Raw genomic sequence first — 16,984 nt, forward strand, 5'->3', positions numbered from 1 at the left:
CTGGAAAAGACCCTGATGTTGGGAAAGATGAAGGGCACAAGGAGAAGGGGACGACAGAGGACGAGATGGTGGGACAGTGTTCTCGAAGATACCAGCATGAGTTTGACCAAACTGTGGGAGGCAGTGGAAGACAGGAGTGCCTGGTGTGCTCTGATCCAGGGGGTCAGAAAGAGTCGGACACGACTAAACGACTAAAGAACAACAACAACATATAATGCACACATTCAGAAGTTTTGGGTTTTTTTAAAAAAAGAACGTTTTTATTGGAAAGCAAACCAATCAGACAGCTGCCATGCTTTTGAAGGTGATACAGGCAATATACAAAACCGTAGCAGTTGCTGATTTTGCGTTTCACTTGCATTCACTAGAAGGCAACAGCCGAAATTGTATTAAATGCAGGAACGGAGTACCAGCCATCCTCTACTCTGTAGCGCCCCCAGGTGGCAGCTGCAAAAAACGTGTATGTAAAAAAAACAAAAACAAAAGATCCCTTTCCTTGGAAAACTTTTCTTTTAAGATGTGGTTGTGTCTCCATCTTCCATGCAATCACATTTGGTTTTTTTCAGCCTAAGTCTCAACAAGGTTTCAAACAGAGGTTGCTATTTACAATGCATCTTTTTTATAAAAAAAAAACATTTAAAACAAAATTGAAGAAATAAATCTATATGAGGAAGAGCATTTTAAATACATTGACATTCTAGAAATAAATTCTCTATATTATATATATATATATATATTTATTTATTATTCATAGAAACAATAAAATGTAATTTGCTTTCATCCAGAATCACAGGAACCTATCCAAAAATCTGCATCTTGCTGAAGAAATGTACCTATGTAGCCTTACAGTGCAAGTTTTCTCAAAGGCAAGTAACTAAAAGAAAGTAAAGGGCGTAGATTGTTGGGGTTTCGGACCCTCCACAAACCCTCAGCTGGACAACGTAAAGTGGGAAGGGGGAAAGGGTTTCTTTATTAAGTATAAAAATTAAGCTGATACTTAGCCACGAGGTCACTATGTAGACTCAGTTCCAAGATGCAGATCAGGGGCTGAATGTGGTGCTGTTTTGTACTTTCCACCCTTTCCCTTTCGCCCCCCCTCCCTTCCTTCACTTTGTGCAACCTCTAGGCTGATGAAGAGTTCTGTGGAACTCAAAAGCTCATGCCACTTTTGGGACATATTGCTCAGTTATCCCAATAAAGGTCTTGCTCAGCTGTGGGTTTCCAAGGTTGCCCTCCCTCCCCACTTATAGAGCAATGATGCTTCCTTCATTTTTCCTGTAGAACTAACAGGAGTTCTCCACTGGGAAGTTCATCCCTGTTTGGGCCTCATGGGAAACCATCGCTGCTATAGGTTTTGGTCATGCAGGAGAGCTTCCTGTGTGTTGTGTCCACTATATTTTCAGGGAAATGCAACCCTAGGGCCCAGGTTAATTTTCAAATCTGTGGTTTTGTAGCAGGAAGGGTTACGGCTATGGGACTGGTTTAGCAAATGCGCTCTCTTTCTCTCTCACTCGCACTCGCTCTTGCTCTCTCTTCAAAATTTTGACTTGGAAACTCTGCAACGCCATTGTAGCAGATGGTAGACAGAGACACAGCTCAGCTCTAACTACAGGATAAATCCTCATGATCTGTCTGCACAAACTGGGTTGGGTTATTTCTCTTCTCGGCCCTGTCCCGGGCATTTCATGATCTGGAGTCACTTCCAGGCGTTCTCTGGCAAGAGAGTTGTTTTTCCTTGACTTTCCACCCTTGTCAAATCCAAAGTGAGCCCCGGTCATAGCTGTCAACCTTCCCTTTTTTTGCGGGAATTTCCTTTATTCCAGCGCCATTTCCCGCTGCTTCCCACTGCTATCCTGGATTGTTAGATATCCCGTAGACTGTCCCCAGGACAGGTGAGGCTGCTGATCCCTTATTTTCAAATCTGAAAGTTGACAGCTATGGCCCCGAAGATTCGGCTCCATGTGAAGTTAGTTGCCCTTAGTTCCCACTGAAATTGATGAGACGTAAGTCATTCAGCGGCGGAGCAAGCCGATTGGGCGCCTGGGGCTGTGTGCGTGTTCTGCGCCCAGGGGCGGGGCCAGCTACCCAGTGGGCGGGGCTAGTTGCCTGTGGGGCGGGGCAAGCTGGGGCAGGACACTCCACCGGGCCTCTGAGGCGTCTGCCTGTCCCCTCCCACTCAGCCTCCCCATACAACTGAGGGGGAGGCTGCAGGCGGAGTGTTTGGGACAGAACAGAGCCTGCGGACACCCAAGCCACCGCGTCACTCCCAGGAGAGACGCGTGGCTCAGGCACGCTGCAGGCCCCACGGTGAGTGCTGCCCAGCGTTTTGTCACCCTCCTCAGTGGTGACATCTGGGGCAGTCCACCCCCACTGCACCCTCCTTCCTCCGCCCCTGAAGTCGTTATGACCAACTTGTCTCATTGATTTCAATGAGCCCTAACTTCAGCCAACCTAGTCTGGATCCAGCCCATTGAATAGTGCCGTTCGGGCTGTAGCCTTAGAGCACCACTTGCTCAGACCCCAAATCCTTCCCCGTTCTCCCCCCGGACAGCGGGATGCATTCATTTCATAACAAATTTTAAAATGCACCAAAATTAAGCCAATAGCTCACAAATGCCAATAGAGATGGGTAAAACTAGGTTCGTTACTGATATCCCATATGCACTCGTTCCTCATGTGTCATTCAGGAGTATGTGTCAAGCTCCTGCAGTGGAAGCAGGAGACATTTTGTTTTCCCAGAATGCCCTGGGTGTTGCATTGTTCCAGGTCGTTTATGGCAGCTGGCACTCCTCTCCCCGTGCTCCAGTCCAGAATGACATGACACTCAGGGGCATTCTAGGGAAATAAAGCAAGGGTTGCCGGGAAGATGCAGCCAATGAAATCAAGCTCTGCTGCCGCTGCTCCAAACTTGGGGGCCGAGCCAAAATAAACGAGGAAAGGAAGGAAAGCCTGCAGAAGAAAGGAGCTTTTTTGCAAGTGAATAATGAGAACAACTGCCATTTCAATAAATGAAAGGAGTGGCATTATTAATGCCAAAAACAAATGGAAGAACAATATGGGGGGATATTCATGCACCCCTCATGGCCGCCTGAATGGAGAGAAACCACTGGAGGCCTTTCAAAGACTTCTTTGACACGGAAACATCTTGTGTCCTGGCTACAGCAAGAGACTCTCCAACGAAAGTGCGCTGGAGAAGCAGCGCAGAGGGTGAACTAGAAGTCTCATCAGGTCTTGGGCTTGGCTTGCTGGACTCTCCACATGCATCAGTGAGCCCCTGTCAACTGCCCAGCCATCACACCTCCTCCTGCGTGAAGAAGACGGAGATCAAGAGATGCTCCGGGCAAACCGCTTTGGCATCTGTGCAGAGAGGATCCTGCCTTTATGGGTTCCAAGTGGGGAAGGGAGGCGGGAGAGAGAGAAGGCAAGCATTGCGTGGTGGCCTAGCAAACGCATTGAAAGACTTCCCGGCCTCCTCTTAGGAGGAAAGATACGCTGGGGGGCTGCTAGATCCTAGCCAGCTTCTTCTGTTCATCAGTTCTGCTAGGTGAGCTTGCCTGCTCCCAGGCTAAGGGTGCAAGGCAGTTTGGGTCAACGCTTTTGGGAAAGCCAGGACAGCTGGTTATCCACCCAGCTGTGAACACCTGTGGTATATTTGCATTGCTTTGGAAGGAGATAAACACAAGCCTCTTGGGAGAAAAGCAATGACAAACCTAGACAGCATCTTAAAAAGCAGAAACATCACCTTGCCAAGAAAGTTCTGTATAGTTAAAGCCATGGTTTTCCCAGTAGTGATGTATGGAAGTGAGAGCTGGACCATAAAGAAGGCTGATTGCCGAAGAATTGATGCTTTTGAATTATGGTGCTGGAGGAGACTCTTGAGAGTCCCATGGACTGTCCCATGGAAGATCAAACCTATCCATTCTGAAGGAACTCAGCCCTGAGTGCTCACTGGAAGGACAGATCCTGAAGCTGAGACTCCAATACTTGGCCACCTCATGAGAAGAGAAGACTCCCTGGAAAAGACCCCGATGTTGGGAAAGATGGAGGGCACAAGGAGAAGGGGACGACAGGTAACGAGATGGTTGGATAGTGTTCTCGAAGCTACCAGCATGAGTTTGACCAAACTGTGGGAGGCAGTGGAAGACAGGAGTGCCTGGCGTGCTCTGGTCCATGGGGTCACGAAGAGTCGGACAAGACTAAATGACAACAACAACAAACACAAGCCTACAAGCCACCGAGTCAGGGTGACTTGTCGCTTCTGGAACGTAAAAGAATCTGCCTCGTACCAAGTCAGGTCATTGGTCCATCTAGCTCAGCTTGCCTACACTGGCTGGCAGCAGCTCTCCAGGGGTTCAGAGAGGTCTTTTCCAGCCCCAAACAGGTGCTCCACCTTTGAATTACAGCCTCTTTCCATCCTTTGGGAGATGTCCTCCTTCTTCGCTCTTCTCTGAGTCCCTCTGGGGTGCCTTTCCAACGAAGGCTGTGCAGGGAGTGTCATCGACACAATGGCGTACGGCCCTCGGCGTTCTTTTCCATACTGTTCTGTCTGTGCCGGCAATCTGGGGGTGAGGAGGGAGATGCGTGTGTGGCAACAAATTAGGACCTCTAAAGGGGAAACATCTGACAGGCCGCAAAGGCTTCCTTTTCTCTCTTTCTGGAAAGAAGGATTGTGCAACGTGATCTGGATGGAAAAGATGGAAAAACAACAACACTGCAAAAATAGCAGAGGAAGGAACCTCGCAGAGGCAGAGAAAGAAGGTCTTTTTTTTCGTCCACTAGGATGCCCCCTGCTGGACTGCCTCATGTACTGCTCCCCTCCCTGACATTTCCACTTGCTCTGACGGCGATTAAATAACCATGAGAGATTCCAGCTTTTTCTTCCTCCTCTGTTTCCTCTCCCTTTTTGCGTTCTTTTTCTTTTCCTTGTTCTCTGAAAGGCAAAACCAGAACCACGTTTAGTTCAGGGGGTTGTTTCATGCCACATGCAAAAAAACAAAAAAGCCTTTGGGATATGCATTACTTTTAGCACTGAAAATATCATTTCTAGGCTCCGTAGACATAATTTAGTTTCAGATGTGGATTTAGAGGTAGTAGTAAACCTCCTCACTGCTGCAAAAATGTGTGTAGGAAATAACTGCTGGGGGGCAGGGAGGAAAGTAGCGAATTCCCCATGAGAATGAAATGGTTTGATGACTCTAGTGTCCCACAATACTATCTAAATTAGCATTTTATAGGAGATCAGGTCATGAACAGCCCTACAAGTCTTTAGGGTGCTTCCAGACACCCTATTTGCTGAGCATTCACCCTGATGTGTTTGCAACAAGATTAGGTGATGCTGGCAATTTAGCAAGCATTTGCTCCAGTTGGTTAGCAGGGAGGTTAGACGACAGTTGCGTCAAAGGACTTTATTTATTGCAAGAAGTCCAAGCAAGAAGTCCCAATCAACTGCGATTCTGCAACCTGAACATGCCAGTATGTAACTGAATCTCACCGGAAAAGAGCAAGAACCTGGAAGCGCTCTGAGAGTGCTGGTCTTAAAACAATAAAACACTTACAGCATTCTGAAGACACAATTTAAGCCATCTAAAAGCAGTTTCAGTTAACAACCTTATTCCATCCAGAGATCTCGAGTATGCCAGCCTTAGCAGCATCCTGCTTGCAGGAGTGGAAGTATTATGGGATGGGAAATAGGTTGCTTAGCCTCCTTGCCCACCCCCCGGCCACCAACCCTCATCTTGTTCTGTTTCCTGTTAGTGATGGTCTGCTGCCATCCTTTATTGTTTCGCAATTGCCATTTGGTGAGTCTTGGGGGATGCTGGTGTTATTTAAAACATCCTTGCCTTGCTTTGTAGTGTATTCTCTATTTATTTAATGAATTGTAGGAATCTCAATGCCACTCAGCTTCTAAAACGCTCTACCTTTCACACAAGTGTCCCGACTGGAAAAAATGTGTTGGCAAAATTCGGAGGAGTGTGAACTTTCGGTCCCCAGGGCCTCGGTCCTGTATACCTGAAGGAGCGTCTCCACCCCCATCATTCAGCCCGGACACTGAGATCCAGCGCCGAGGGCCTTCTGGCGGTTCCCTCATTGCGAGAAGTGAGGCTACAGGGAACCAGACAGAGGGCCTTCTTGGTAGTGGCGCCCGCCCTGTGGAACGCCCTCCCATTAGATGTCAAAGAGATAAATAATTACCTGATATTCAGAAGACATCTTAAGGCAGCCCTGTTCAGGGAAGTTTTTAATATGTAACGCTGTACTGTTTTTAACACTGATTGGGAGCCGCCCAGAGTGGCTGGGGAAACTCAGCCAGATGGGCGGGGTATAAATAATAAATTATTATTATATTATTATTATATTATTATTCAATAAAGTGGAGAGTGGGGAGGTTCACCTTCCAGTGCAAACGGAGACAAATTTCACAGCACCTTGCGGGGAACTGCAGTGCGCAGCCAATGCAGAACTGCAGTCCATGCACCTGCAGATCCAGTGACATCACCAGTTGATTGGCAGGTGGGCAGGGCCAGATTTAAGTTTGATGAGGCCCTAAGCTCCTGAAGGTAATGCGGCCCTTTATATGTCCAGCTGTCCTTTGTCCACAACAAATTGTTGCTGTTTTTTTGTGTTGGATATATGCTAGATGGTAATTTATGGACCTGATAGGTATCTAAAGCCATTTGCACATGTGGCCGTGCAACCAGTCCATGCAGAATGTAGGCACCCCATATACAGAAATGAGCAAAGCAGTGATATTTAGGGAGCAGGCTAGCAGGTGGGGCCCATGACTTACATCACAGGAGCCTACACAACACAAAACACTGTTGCTGTATGTAGGTTTTATTTTATGTGGTTTTTATATCTTATATTTTGGAAATCCAGTTTTTTCCTTTAATTTTTTTGGGGGCCCCCAAGAGAGCGGGGTCCTAAGCTATAGCTTGTTTAGCTTATACAGTGGTACCTCAGGTTAAGTACTTAATTCGTTCCGGAGGTCCGTTCTTAACCTGAAACTGTTCTTAACCTGAAGCACCACTTTAGCTAATGGGGCCTCCTAATGCCGCTGTGCCACCACTGCACGATTTCTGTTCTCATCCTGAAGCAAAGTTCTTAATATTTCTGGGTTAACAGAGTCTGTAACCTGAAGCGTATGTAACCCGAAGTACCACTGTACGTAAATCTGGCACTGCAGGTGGGTGTAGTTTGGGGGGAATTGCCTCATGGGCTGAACTGGATCTCTTGGCAAGCTAAACTTTCCCTGTGGACCAGAGGTTTCCCAGCCCTGTCTGGGATTCAGAAACATTGGCAAGTTCCTATCTCTTTGCTCTCTCCCCACAGCAGGGCTACCCCTCCTTCCCTCTGCACCTCACCTCCTGGACAGATCTTCTTCAATCGGCACTTCCTGGACTCGGAGAGCGTCTGGCACGCGGCCACCTCATCTTTGCTGGGCCTGAGGACCTCACGGACCCGGGTCGTCGAGCCCCACTTGGAGCCGCACGTCCGTCCTTGGTTGTTGCAGGGGCTCCAGCTGCCCCAGGGACCCACCTCACATTTTTCTGGCGGGGGTGAGATAAGGAAGAAAAACCCACAACCACCATGTCAGAAAACAGGGAGCCGGCTTGGTTTGAGCTTTGTCCATCTAAGTCAGTGGTTCTCAGATGTTGTTGGACTACAACTCCCATCATCCCTAGCTAGGGGTGATGGGAGTTGTAGTTCAACAACATCTGGGGACCCACAGGTTGAGAAAGGCTGGTCTAAGTCCAAGATTATTTCAGGGGCAGGGAACCCAGGGGCCAGATTTTCTTCTGTGGTCTGGAGACACTCCACGGGCCAGATAAGAAATTTCTGGGGGTTGCATGTGGACCGTGCACCTGAAGTTCACCACCTGTCAGGGACTGGTTGGACATGGAGGAAACAGCTGGGGAAACCCCATGGGAAGAAGGCTTAGAGTCTGGGGATTGGTGGTGGGCCAGGTTGCTTGCCGGAGCAAGACGGTTTGAGCATATTACACTGATCCTGGTCCCACTGCACTGGCTAGCAATGAGTTTCCGGGCCCAATTCAAAGTGCTGGTTTTGACCTATAAAGCCTTAAGCGACTCAGGACCACAATACCTCAAGGACTGCCCTGTTTCCATATACCATATTTTTCGCTCTATAGGACGCATCGGACCATAGGAGGGGGAGAACAGGGGGGGGAATTCTCCCCCTCTCTGCTCAGCGCCCCTTCAGCAAAGCGGCAGGAGAAACTGAGCCCCTTCCATTTCTCCTCCCGCTTTGCTGAAGGGGCGCTGCGCAGAGAGGGAAAACTGTGCAGCGCCTCTCCAGCGAAGCGAAGCCTGGAGAGCAAGAGGGATCGGTGTGCACCAACCCCTCTCACTCTCCAGGCTTCAGGCGGCTTCAGCAGGAACTCCTGCTGTGCTCCAAAGGCTTGCGGATAGCTGCCTGAAGCCCCTGGAGCGCAGCGGGAGTTCAGGCGGCTTCAGCAAAAGCAATGCGAAGCCTCCGGAACGCGGGAGGGAGCTCTCCCTCTGCGCTTTGGAGGCTTCGCGTTGCTATCGCTGAAGCCAAGGAGCCTGCATTTGCTCCATAACACGCACACACATTTCCCCTTAATTTTTGAAGGGGAAAAAGTGTGTCCTATAGAGCAAAAAATACGGTAAACCTACACAGACCCTGAGATCATCTTCTGAGGCCCTCCTTCGTGTGCCTCCTCCTTGAGAGGTGTGGAGGGTGGTGACACGAGAGTGGGGCCTTCTCTGCAGTGGCTCCCCGTCTGTAGAATGTTCTCCCCAGGGAAGTTCGCCTGGCGCCTTCATTATACACCTTTAGGTGTCTTTAAAATACCTTGGAAACTGAATTTTATTTTTGGAGATTTTGCCAAAAAGGCTCAACAACTTTCCCCCAACTTTGTGTCCAGGTATTCGCTTTCTGAAATACGGCAACCCTAATGTATGTGTACACATTTTTATTTAATGCAAGTCACTTGGAGACCTTTGAGTGACAAGTGACTGATAAGCATCTCAAAGAGAGCCTGGGGTGGGTTCTTCACAACTCCTTGCCTGGCTTACCTTGGCATTCCCGGGTGCTGTGCTGGGCCACAGTGTCCTGGGGACATGAGCTGAAGCATTTGCCTTTGTGCAGGTAGAACTGCTCTTTGCATTTCATGCAGAAGTCTTTGCTGAAGCAGCTGTCGCAGCTGGGAGACCTGCACTCTGCACGGGGCAAGAGAGAGTAAAGTGGGAGGGAGGGAGGGAGGTCAGCAACACCTTGCCATATATTTATTTCTCCCTGGATATCTCCAACCCACTTCCCACGGCAACAGGACTCTCCCAACTCTCCAGTTCTATGATTCTATAATTCTGATGGAGGAATCTGCCAATTTCATTTTCTTCCGGGTTTGCATTTTCAGCCTGTGAGTTCAGTTCAGCTTATTTATCAGTTTGCTATTATTATTATTATTATTATTATTATTATTATTATTATTATTATTATTATTATTTCTCTATAAAAATTCATATGCTTTCCCATGCATTTTTCATGAATTATACACAGTTTTGCAAACAATCCTGCCCATTATAATGCATTCTTGTATGTTGTTTAAACAACATGTGCATTTTTCTATAGAAGGTAAAGGTAAAGGTAAAGGGACCCCTGACCATTAGGTCCAGTCGTGACCAACTCTGGGGTTGCGGCACTCATCTCGCTTTATTGGCCGAGGGAGCCGGCATACAGCTTCCGGGTCATGTGGCCAGCATGACTAAGCCGCTTCTGGCAAACCAGAGCAGCGCATGGAAATGCTGTTTACCTTCCTGCCGGAGTGGTACCTATTTATCTACTTGCACTAGTGTGCTTTCGAACTGCTAGGTTGGCAGGAGCTGGGACTGAACAACGGGAGCTCACCCCGTCATGGGGATTCGAACCACCAACCTTCTGATCGGCAAGCCCTAGGCTCTGTGGTTTAACCCACAGCGCCACCTGCTGTATACTTTCCCCTATTAAACATGTTTTTGCAATATTATTTGTCCGGGGAACTGCAGAGCAAAATTCAAAGGAGTGCAGGTTCTGAAGGAGAGCTGCATTTTGGGAAATGAAAATGAGGTAGTTTGGCTTTGCAATTCCCCTCCCTAGCTGCAACCTCCAGAGAACAGAGAGGCCAGACCTCTGAACGAACCAAGGGCCAGTGATAAGGAGCCCCATTGGGATAGGAGAGACCCGCTTGCGCAATCAGCCACCTACTAATGCAACGGTTGACCTCTTGGCCTCGCACCCCAAAGTATCCCGGTGGACAGGCGTGGACGCAGGCCCCGTACTGCCGGATCCCGTCCCTCCAGATGAGCAGGAAGAGCCTCTGCTGGCAGGAGATGCAGCCGTTGTCCTCCGAACACATGACGCACCCGGTGCAGTTCTCAAACAACGTGGTGCTTACTGGTAGGGGGAGAGAGAGGAATCAGAGATGGGAAAGAGACAGTGAACAGGGACTATTGGCAGCATGAACAACGCCAGATTTCTGTATAAGCCAAACAAGCTATAGCTTAGGGCCCCACTCTCTTGGGGCCCCCCAAAAAAATTTAAAGGAAAAAAACTGGATGTACATTTCCAAAATACAGTCATACCCTGGGTTACAGCTGCTTAAGGTTGCATCTTTTCGGGTTGCGGACTGCTGAAACCTGCAAGTACCGGAACGGGTTACTTCCAGGTTTTGGCAGTCGCGCATGCGCAGAAGCGCTAAATCACGTTTTGCACATGTGCAGAAGCGCCTAATTGCAACCTGCGTGTGCGCAGACACGGGTTGCGAATGCTGTGTGTTGTGAACGTGCATCCCACACAGATCACATTCGCAACCCAAGCATCCACTGTATAAGATTAAAAAAACCACATAAAACAAAACCTACATACAGCAACCGTGTTTTCTGTTGTGTAGGCTCCCACGATGTAAGTCATAGGCCCCGCCTACTTCCCTGCTCCCTAAAATATCACTGGTTTGCTTATTTCTATATATAGGGTGCCTACATTCTGCATGGACTGGTTGTACGGCAACATGTGCAAATGGCTTCAGATACCTCTTCGGTCCATAAATTACCATACAGTGGTGCCTCGCAAGACGAAATTAATTCGTTCCGCAAGTTTTTTCGTCTTGCGGTTTTTTCGTCTTGCGAAGCACGGTGTTGGGAAAGTTTTGGAAAAGCTTCAAAAATCACCACAGTCTTTAAAAACCTCAAAAAAGGCTACCACACCGCGTGCTATGAGTTGCTCCTCGAAGTCAAGTCGCAACTGTATTAACGGTGTTAAGAAAAAGGAAACAAACTTGCAAGACGTTTCCGTCTTGCGAAGCAAGCCCATAGGGAAAATCGTCTTGCGAAGCAGCTCAAAAAACAAAAAACCCTTTCGTCTAGCGAGTTTTTTGTCTTGCGAGGCATTCGTCTTGCGAGGTACCACTGTATAGCATATATTCAACAAGAAAAACAGCGACAATTTGTTGTTGACAAAGGACAGCTGGCCATATAAAGGGCCCCATTAACTTCAGTAGCTTAGGGCCGCATCAAACCTAAGCAGGAGGCAAACCCTCCAAGTGTCCCTATTTCCCAGGGACAGTCCTGGAATTACGAAAGCCATCCCAGCTTCTGCTTTGATCATGGATGCAGAATGTCCCTTTTGAGCTCGTCCTAAGTGGCAGCTGTGGCTGCAGCGGACATGAGAGAGCATCCTGTGGCCTCTCTGTGGCCTCTCCATGGCTGGGTAGCTCATAGCAGCTGCTGGAGGGCTAGTGAGGAGGATGGGAGTCTGCCGCCATCAAGGACCAGCTCCCCGGACTCTGAGGGGCAGGTAGAGGTCAGGGCCACCCTGGGCAGGAAGAAAGGGGGAGCAGAACAGAGCACAAGGGGTATTGGTTGTTGTTGTTTTAATGCTTTGTGCATCTGCGTCTAACCTTTCCCCTCTCTAAGATTTATTTATTGGCGTGCGTTTTTCCTTTTGTAAATCTACAAAAGGGCATTTGTGGCTGTGTCCCATTGGCGAAGTGGTGGAGACACTCACCCTTCTTCCGACAGGAAAGGCTCTGCAATCATTGTTTATTTCAACTCGCTTGTGGGAACAACTCAGAGGCCGTGAAAGAAGGAAGGTTAACAACAGGCAGATTTAAAGCTATTGGAAATGCCTATTGAAAGTATCAGAGATATGAGATGATCAGAGCCCACCCCCCGAACTTGAAACATGGGAAGTCCCAATAAAAAAATTATAATTTGGCAGAATATTTGGATTATTTGATATGTATATGTATAATTTGGAATATTTAATGTGATTTGATTGGATTGTTAAAATGGAAAACTTAATAAAAATGGTTTTTAAAAAAGGAAAGGCTCTGCAAATTCCACAAACGTTAAAATATTAACCTCAGCTGTCAAAATGCACAAGCCCAGTAAAACATTGACATTATAAGTATCCACAATGAAAATGTGCAATAAAACAATCTCATTAAAAACTGCACAGCAGATGGAACAGGCTGAGAGATTGTAAAGCTCAGGGATTTTGGAGTATAAGCCCTTTGGGGTCAGGGACTTGTCCCTTCGTTTTTGCAAAGCATCCTGTGTGTGGATGGTATACTATAAAGAACAAAGTTTGGGCCAAAGATGTGGCTTTGAAATAGTGTTCCAGGAGAGCCTGAGGTTGCTTGGAAGCAGGTCTCCATGAGAAAGTCAATAATGGCAGACTAAAGGTAAAGGGACCCCTGACCACTAGGTCCAGTCGTGGCCGACTCTGGGGTTGCGGCGCTCATCTCGCTTTATTGGCCAAGGGAGCCAGCGTACAGCTTCCAGGTTGTGTAGCCAGCATGACTAAGCCACTTCTGGCGAACCAGAGCAGCGCACGGAAACACCGTTTACCTTCCCGCCAGAGCGGTACCTATTTATCTACTTGCACTTGGATGTGCTTTTGAACTGCTAGGTTGGCAGGAGCAGGGACAGAGCAACGGGAGCTCACCCCATCGTGGGGATTTGAACCACCGACCTTCTGATCGGCAAGTCCTAGGCTCTGTGGTTTAACCCACAGCACCACCCACGTCCCTAATGGCAGACTAGCTTCCCTGAAAAACAAGAGATCAGCACTGCAGATGTTCCCCTGCAATGCACAGACCCAGACAGCATCCATTTTTATTTACAAGGCAACAGGGAGACCCACACAACAGACCTCGCCAATGCTCTCTGGTCATGGACATGGGGATATAGGAAACCAGCTGTGGTATTGAGTAGGTAAGCAAGACTCAGTGGCCAGGATCACCTACAGCCACCTGGGAGATGATCATAGCTGAGTGGCCGGACATCTGTCTTGCGTGCAGAAGGTTCCATATGGGAAGCAGGGGAAGGAAGTGGGATAATCAGCTTTACGAAGCAAGCTCCACATCCTCCAACCTGGTGCCCTCCAGATGTTTTTGATGACACCTGTCACCATGCTTCCTCCAGGCACTGAGTCTCATCCCTGTACAGTGGTGCCCCGCAAGACGAATGCCTCGCAAGACGGAAAACCCGCTAGACGAAAGGGTTTTCCGTTTTGGAGGTGCTTTGCAAAACGGATTTCCTATGGGCTTGCTTCGCAAGATGAAAATGTCTTGCGAGTTCCTGCAGGGGTTTTTTCCTCCCCCCCCCCCTTTTTCCCAAGCTGCTAAGCCGCTTATCAGCTGATCCGCTAAGCCACTTAACAGCTGATCCGCTAAGCCGCTAAGCCGCTTAACAGCTGATCGCTAAGCCGCTTAACAGCTGATCCGCTAAGCCGCTTATCAGCTGATCCGCTAATCCGCTAATCAGCCGATCCGCTAAGCCCGCTAAGCCGCTAATGGGCTTGCTTCGCAATACAAAAAAACCGCAAGACGAAGAGACTCGCGGAACGGATTCTTTTCGTCTTGCGAGGCACCACTGTACTCTCTAACAGAAGCCACCAAGAAGTTATCAAGATGAGCTACTCCACCAGCGATGGATGAGTCTTGGCAATGTGGGCTTCTCTCAATTTCTCATTCTCCACATCTTTGATTTCTGTCCGTCCCACTTCCACATCTGTCTTCAAGAAGATTCTAACACATTTTTGCTAGCAATTTTTTCCTAATATGATGCATTTTTAAAAGTTACTTTCACTAACACATGCATTTTTGTGAACCCTTTCCCCAGGACTTTTTTCCCAGGAGGAACTCACCGGAACTCAGTTCTGACACCTCTCAGGTGGGTGCCATTGCCATTCTAAGAGCAAGAGGGAGGCATTCCTGGTGAGTTCTGGCACCTCTTTTTTCTAGAAAAACAGCACTGAATTTTCCTGATACTCATCCTAGCTAGTAGTCACTGATAGCCCTCTCCTCCATGCATTCTTTCCAATCCTCTTTTAAAGTCATTCAAGCTGATGGTCAGCGCTACCTCTTGTGGGAGCGAGTTCCATAGGTCAACATGCACTGTTTGAGAAATTTTGTCTGTTCTGAATCTTCCGAAATGCATCACAAAATTCAGAAAACTGCAAATTTCAAAGAGAGCCATTTCCCCCCCATCTGCTTCCTAGTTCCAGAAGAGCAAGTCAGGCAGCTTCACATTATAATGTAAACGGAATGCAAGTGATTTGAGCAGAAATGCTTCATGTGGTGAAAGCCACCAAGGAGTCTTTTGTTCCAGCAGGTCTTTCTATATCTCCCATACTCTCATTAATGATTTCCTAATTATATGGTTATAAAAACTTCTGTGAACCTTCCTTTCCCATACCATAAATAGGCATGCCAGCCAAATCTGTTATCGTGTCCTTCTAATTCTAATCCCTCTTGCTTTTCCAACCTCATCCAGTCCCTGATCCATACCAAACAGGCAGATTCATAATACAATTTAAGGTCTGGGAGGGCAAACACGCCTCTATCTTTCGCGTCTGTAAGTATTTTATATTTTATCCTTGGCCCTTATCCCTACCCAACAGTATGCAGTCCTTTAAAGGAAACTAGAATTGTGCCCATTCGCCTGTCTGGCCAAGAGAGGCAATTAAGCTGAGGCAATGCACCTGTACCCACTTCCAGTTCCAAGATTTGGATAAGACAAGCATCTTTCAGAGCAGGGTTTGGGAACCCCCACGGATCCAGTTTGACAGGAGGGAGGGGCTTCCCACCTGTCATTCACCCGACCCAAGGTGACCCACTTTGGCCCAATGTGGTTTGATATCAGACTATGCCGCTGGAGGAAAAGCGCTTTGCAAATGCCCACTGTGAACTGATCCTTGGCACTTGCAAAACCCAGTCCACATATATTACACCAGGGATAGCCGGGCAGGACTTGGCCAAAATGCCCCCGCAAGACCAATGCGGAGACTTGGTGGTCCCCACACGGCACAGTCCCAGCTGTCTGCTGTTGCTGTGGAACATGCATCTAGATTTCGCATGGGCCAAACTGGTCCTTTCTCAGAGTGAGGCGCAGAATACAGAGGGTCTGTGCTGCTACCGGGGGGGGGGGAGATATAGAGGAGGGGGCAGCGGTTTTTGTGATTTGGGGACTATCATGCGCACCATCTGAGGGATTAAGAAGGACTGAGAATGGTTTTCATCCTGCTCAGAGATTGTTGTAGGCTCATCTTCAAAACCTGCGTTTCTTCAGTCACCCTGACCAGTCCCCCAAATACAGTGGTGCCTTGCAAGACAAAATTAATTCATTCCGCGAGTTTTTTCGTCTTGCGATTTTTTCGTCTTGCGATTTTTTCGTCTTGCGATTTTTTCGTCTTGCGATGCACGGTTTCGGAAAAGTTTTGGAAAAGCTTCAAAAATCACCAAAGTCTTTAAAAACCTCAAAAAAGGCTACCACACCGAGTTCTATGAGTTGCTCCTCGAAGTCAAGTCGCAACTGTATTAACGGTGTTAAGAAAAAGGAAACAAACTTGCAAGACGTTTCCGTCTTGTGAAGAAAGCCCATAGGGAAAATCGTCTTGCGAAGCAGCTCAAAAAACAAAAAACCCTTTCGTCTAGCGAGTTTTCCTTCTTGCGAGGCATTCATCTTGCGAGGTACCACTGTAGTGCAATTGTGAAATTGAAATTTGTATTTAAGCTTACTAACAAAAATAATAATAGTGATGGCAATTGTTCCATCCTGACATCCATTGTTTCTGACTTGAATTTGAGCGGAGGAGAACCGACAGAGAGCCAGGATCCCAGAACAATTATGGAATGGAACCGTTCCATTCCACTCATCCCTAATTCCAAGACATTTTGGCGCCTGGAACAGAACATGCAAATCGTGCTCCCCATGCCCACAGCCAATGTGGTTAAAAGAATAATACTACAACAAACAAAATATCTAGATGCTTCCCCCAAATCTGCAGCTTTCGTTTCTGCATGGAGATGTCTCACACCCTGTCCTCGTCGGGCTGGTCTTACTAACTCCACCATTATCACCACTGCGCTTTTGGAATAATAGAACTGTAGAAGGGATCCTAAGGGTCATCTAGTCCAACCCCCTGAAATGCAGGAATCGCAATTACAGAATCCCTGACCATCCAACTTCTGCTTAAAAACTTCCAAGGAATGGACTACGCAGAACGAGATAAATTAACAGGAAGGGTCCGAAACCGACGAGATCACAAGTTTACCGAGGACTGGAGTAAATTTGTGGACTATATGAAAAGCATATGTGATGCACAAATAACGTTGGTGGGTTTACAGGAAGCTTTGTGAAGAAACAATATTAGAAACACTGTAAAAAAGGGAACAAGGGAATAGGTTTAAATCAAATCAAAAGGCAATGTTAAATTCAGAATTGCAGATAGAAGATTAGAAAACGGAAGATTCGCGGATGAGCTGAAGGAAGTCAAAATTATGTATCTATGACAATATTGAAAATGTATGTTTAAATCTTGTATTGGAAATTGAATAAAAATAATTTAAAAATAAAAACTTCCAAGGAAGGAGAGTCTTCTGAGGGAGACAGTTCCACTGCTGAACAGTTTTTACTGTCAAAATGTTCTTCCTAATGTTTCCTGGTGCTTTCTAATGCCA

The 16,984-nt window shown here is 47.5% G+C and overlaps 1 protein-coding gene across 1 annotated transcript in view; it reads right to left on the reverse strand.

Annotated features, from left to right (window-relative positions):
* Positions 1-2,712: 2,712 nt before the first annotated feature.
* RSPO4 (R-spondin 4) overlaps positions 2,713-16,984 on the reverse strand; it is a 36,594-nt gene continuing 22,322 nt past the window's right edge. The window contains exons 2-5 of the mRNA XM_028732052.2: positions 10,228-10,416; positions 9,060-9,203; positions 7,362-7,547; positions 2,713-4,930 (exon numbers count right to left, since the gene is read on the reverse strand). Of these exons, the coding sequence (XP_028587885.2) occupies positions 4,848-4,930; positions 7,362-7,547; positions 9,060-9,203; positions 10,228-10,416 (602 nt within the window). The 3' untranslated portion in view covers positions 2,713-4,847. The remainder of the gene's footprint in view (positions 4,931-7,361; positions 7,548-9,059; positions 9,204-10,227; positions 10,417-16,984) is intronic.

This window comes from Podarcis muralis, chromosome 5 (genome assembly GCF_964188315.1).
Source record: "Podarcis muralis chromosome 5, rPodMur119.hap1.1, whole genome shotgun sequence".
NCBI classification, from domain to species: domain Eukaryota; kingdom Metazoa; phylum Chordata; class Lepidosauria; order Squamata; family Lacertidae; genus Podarcis; species Podarcis muralis.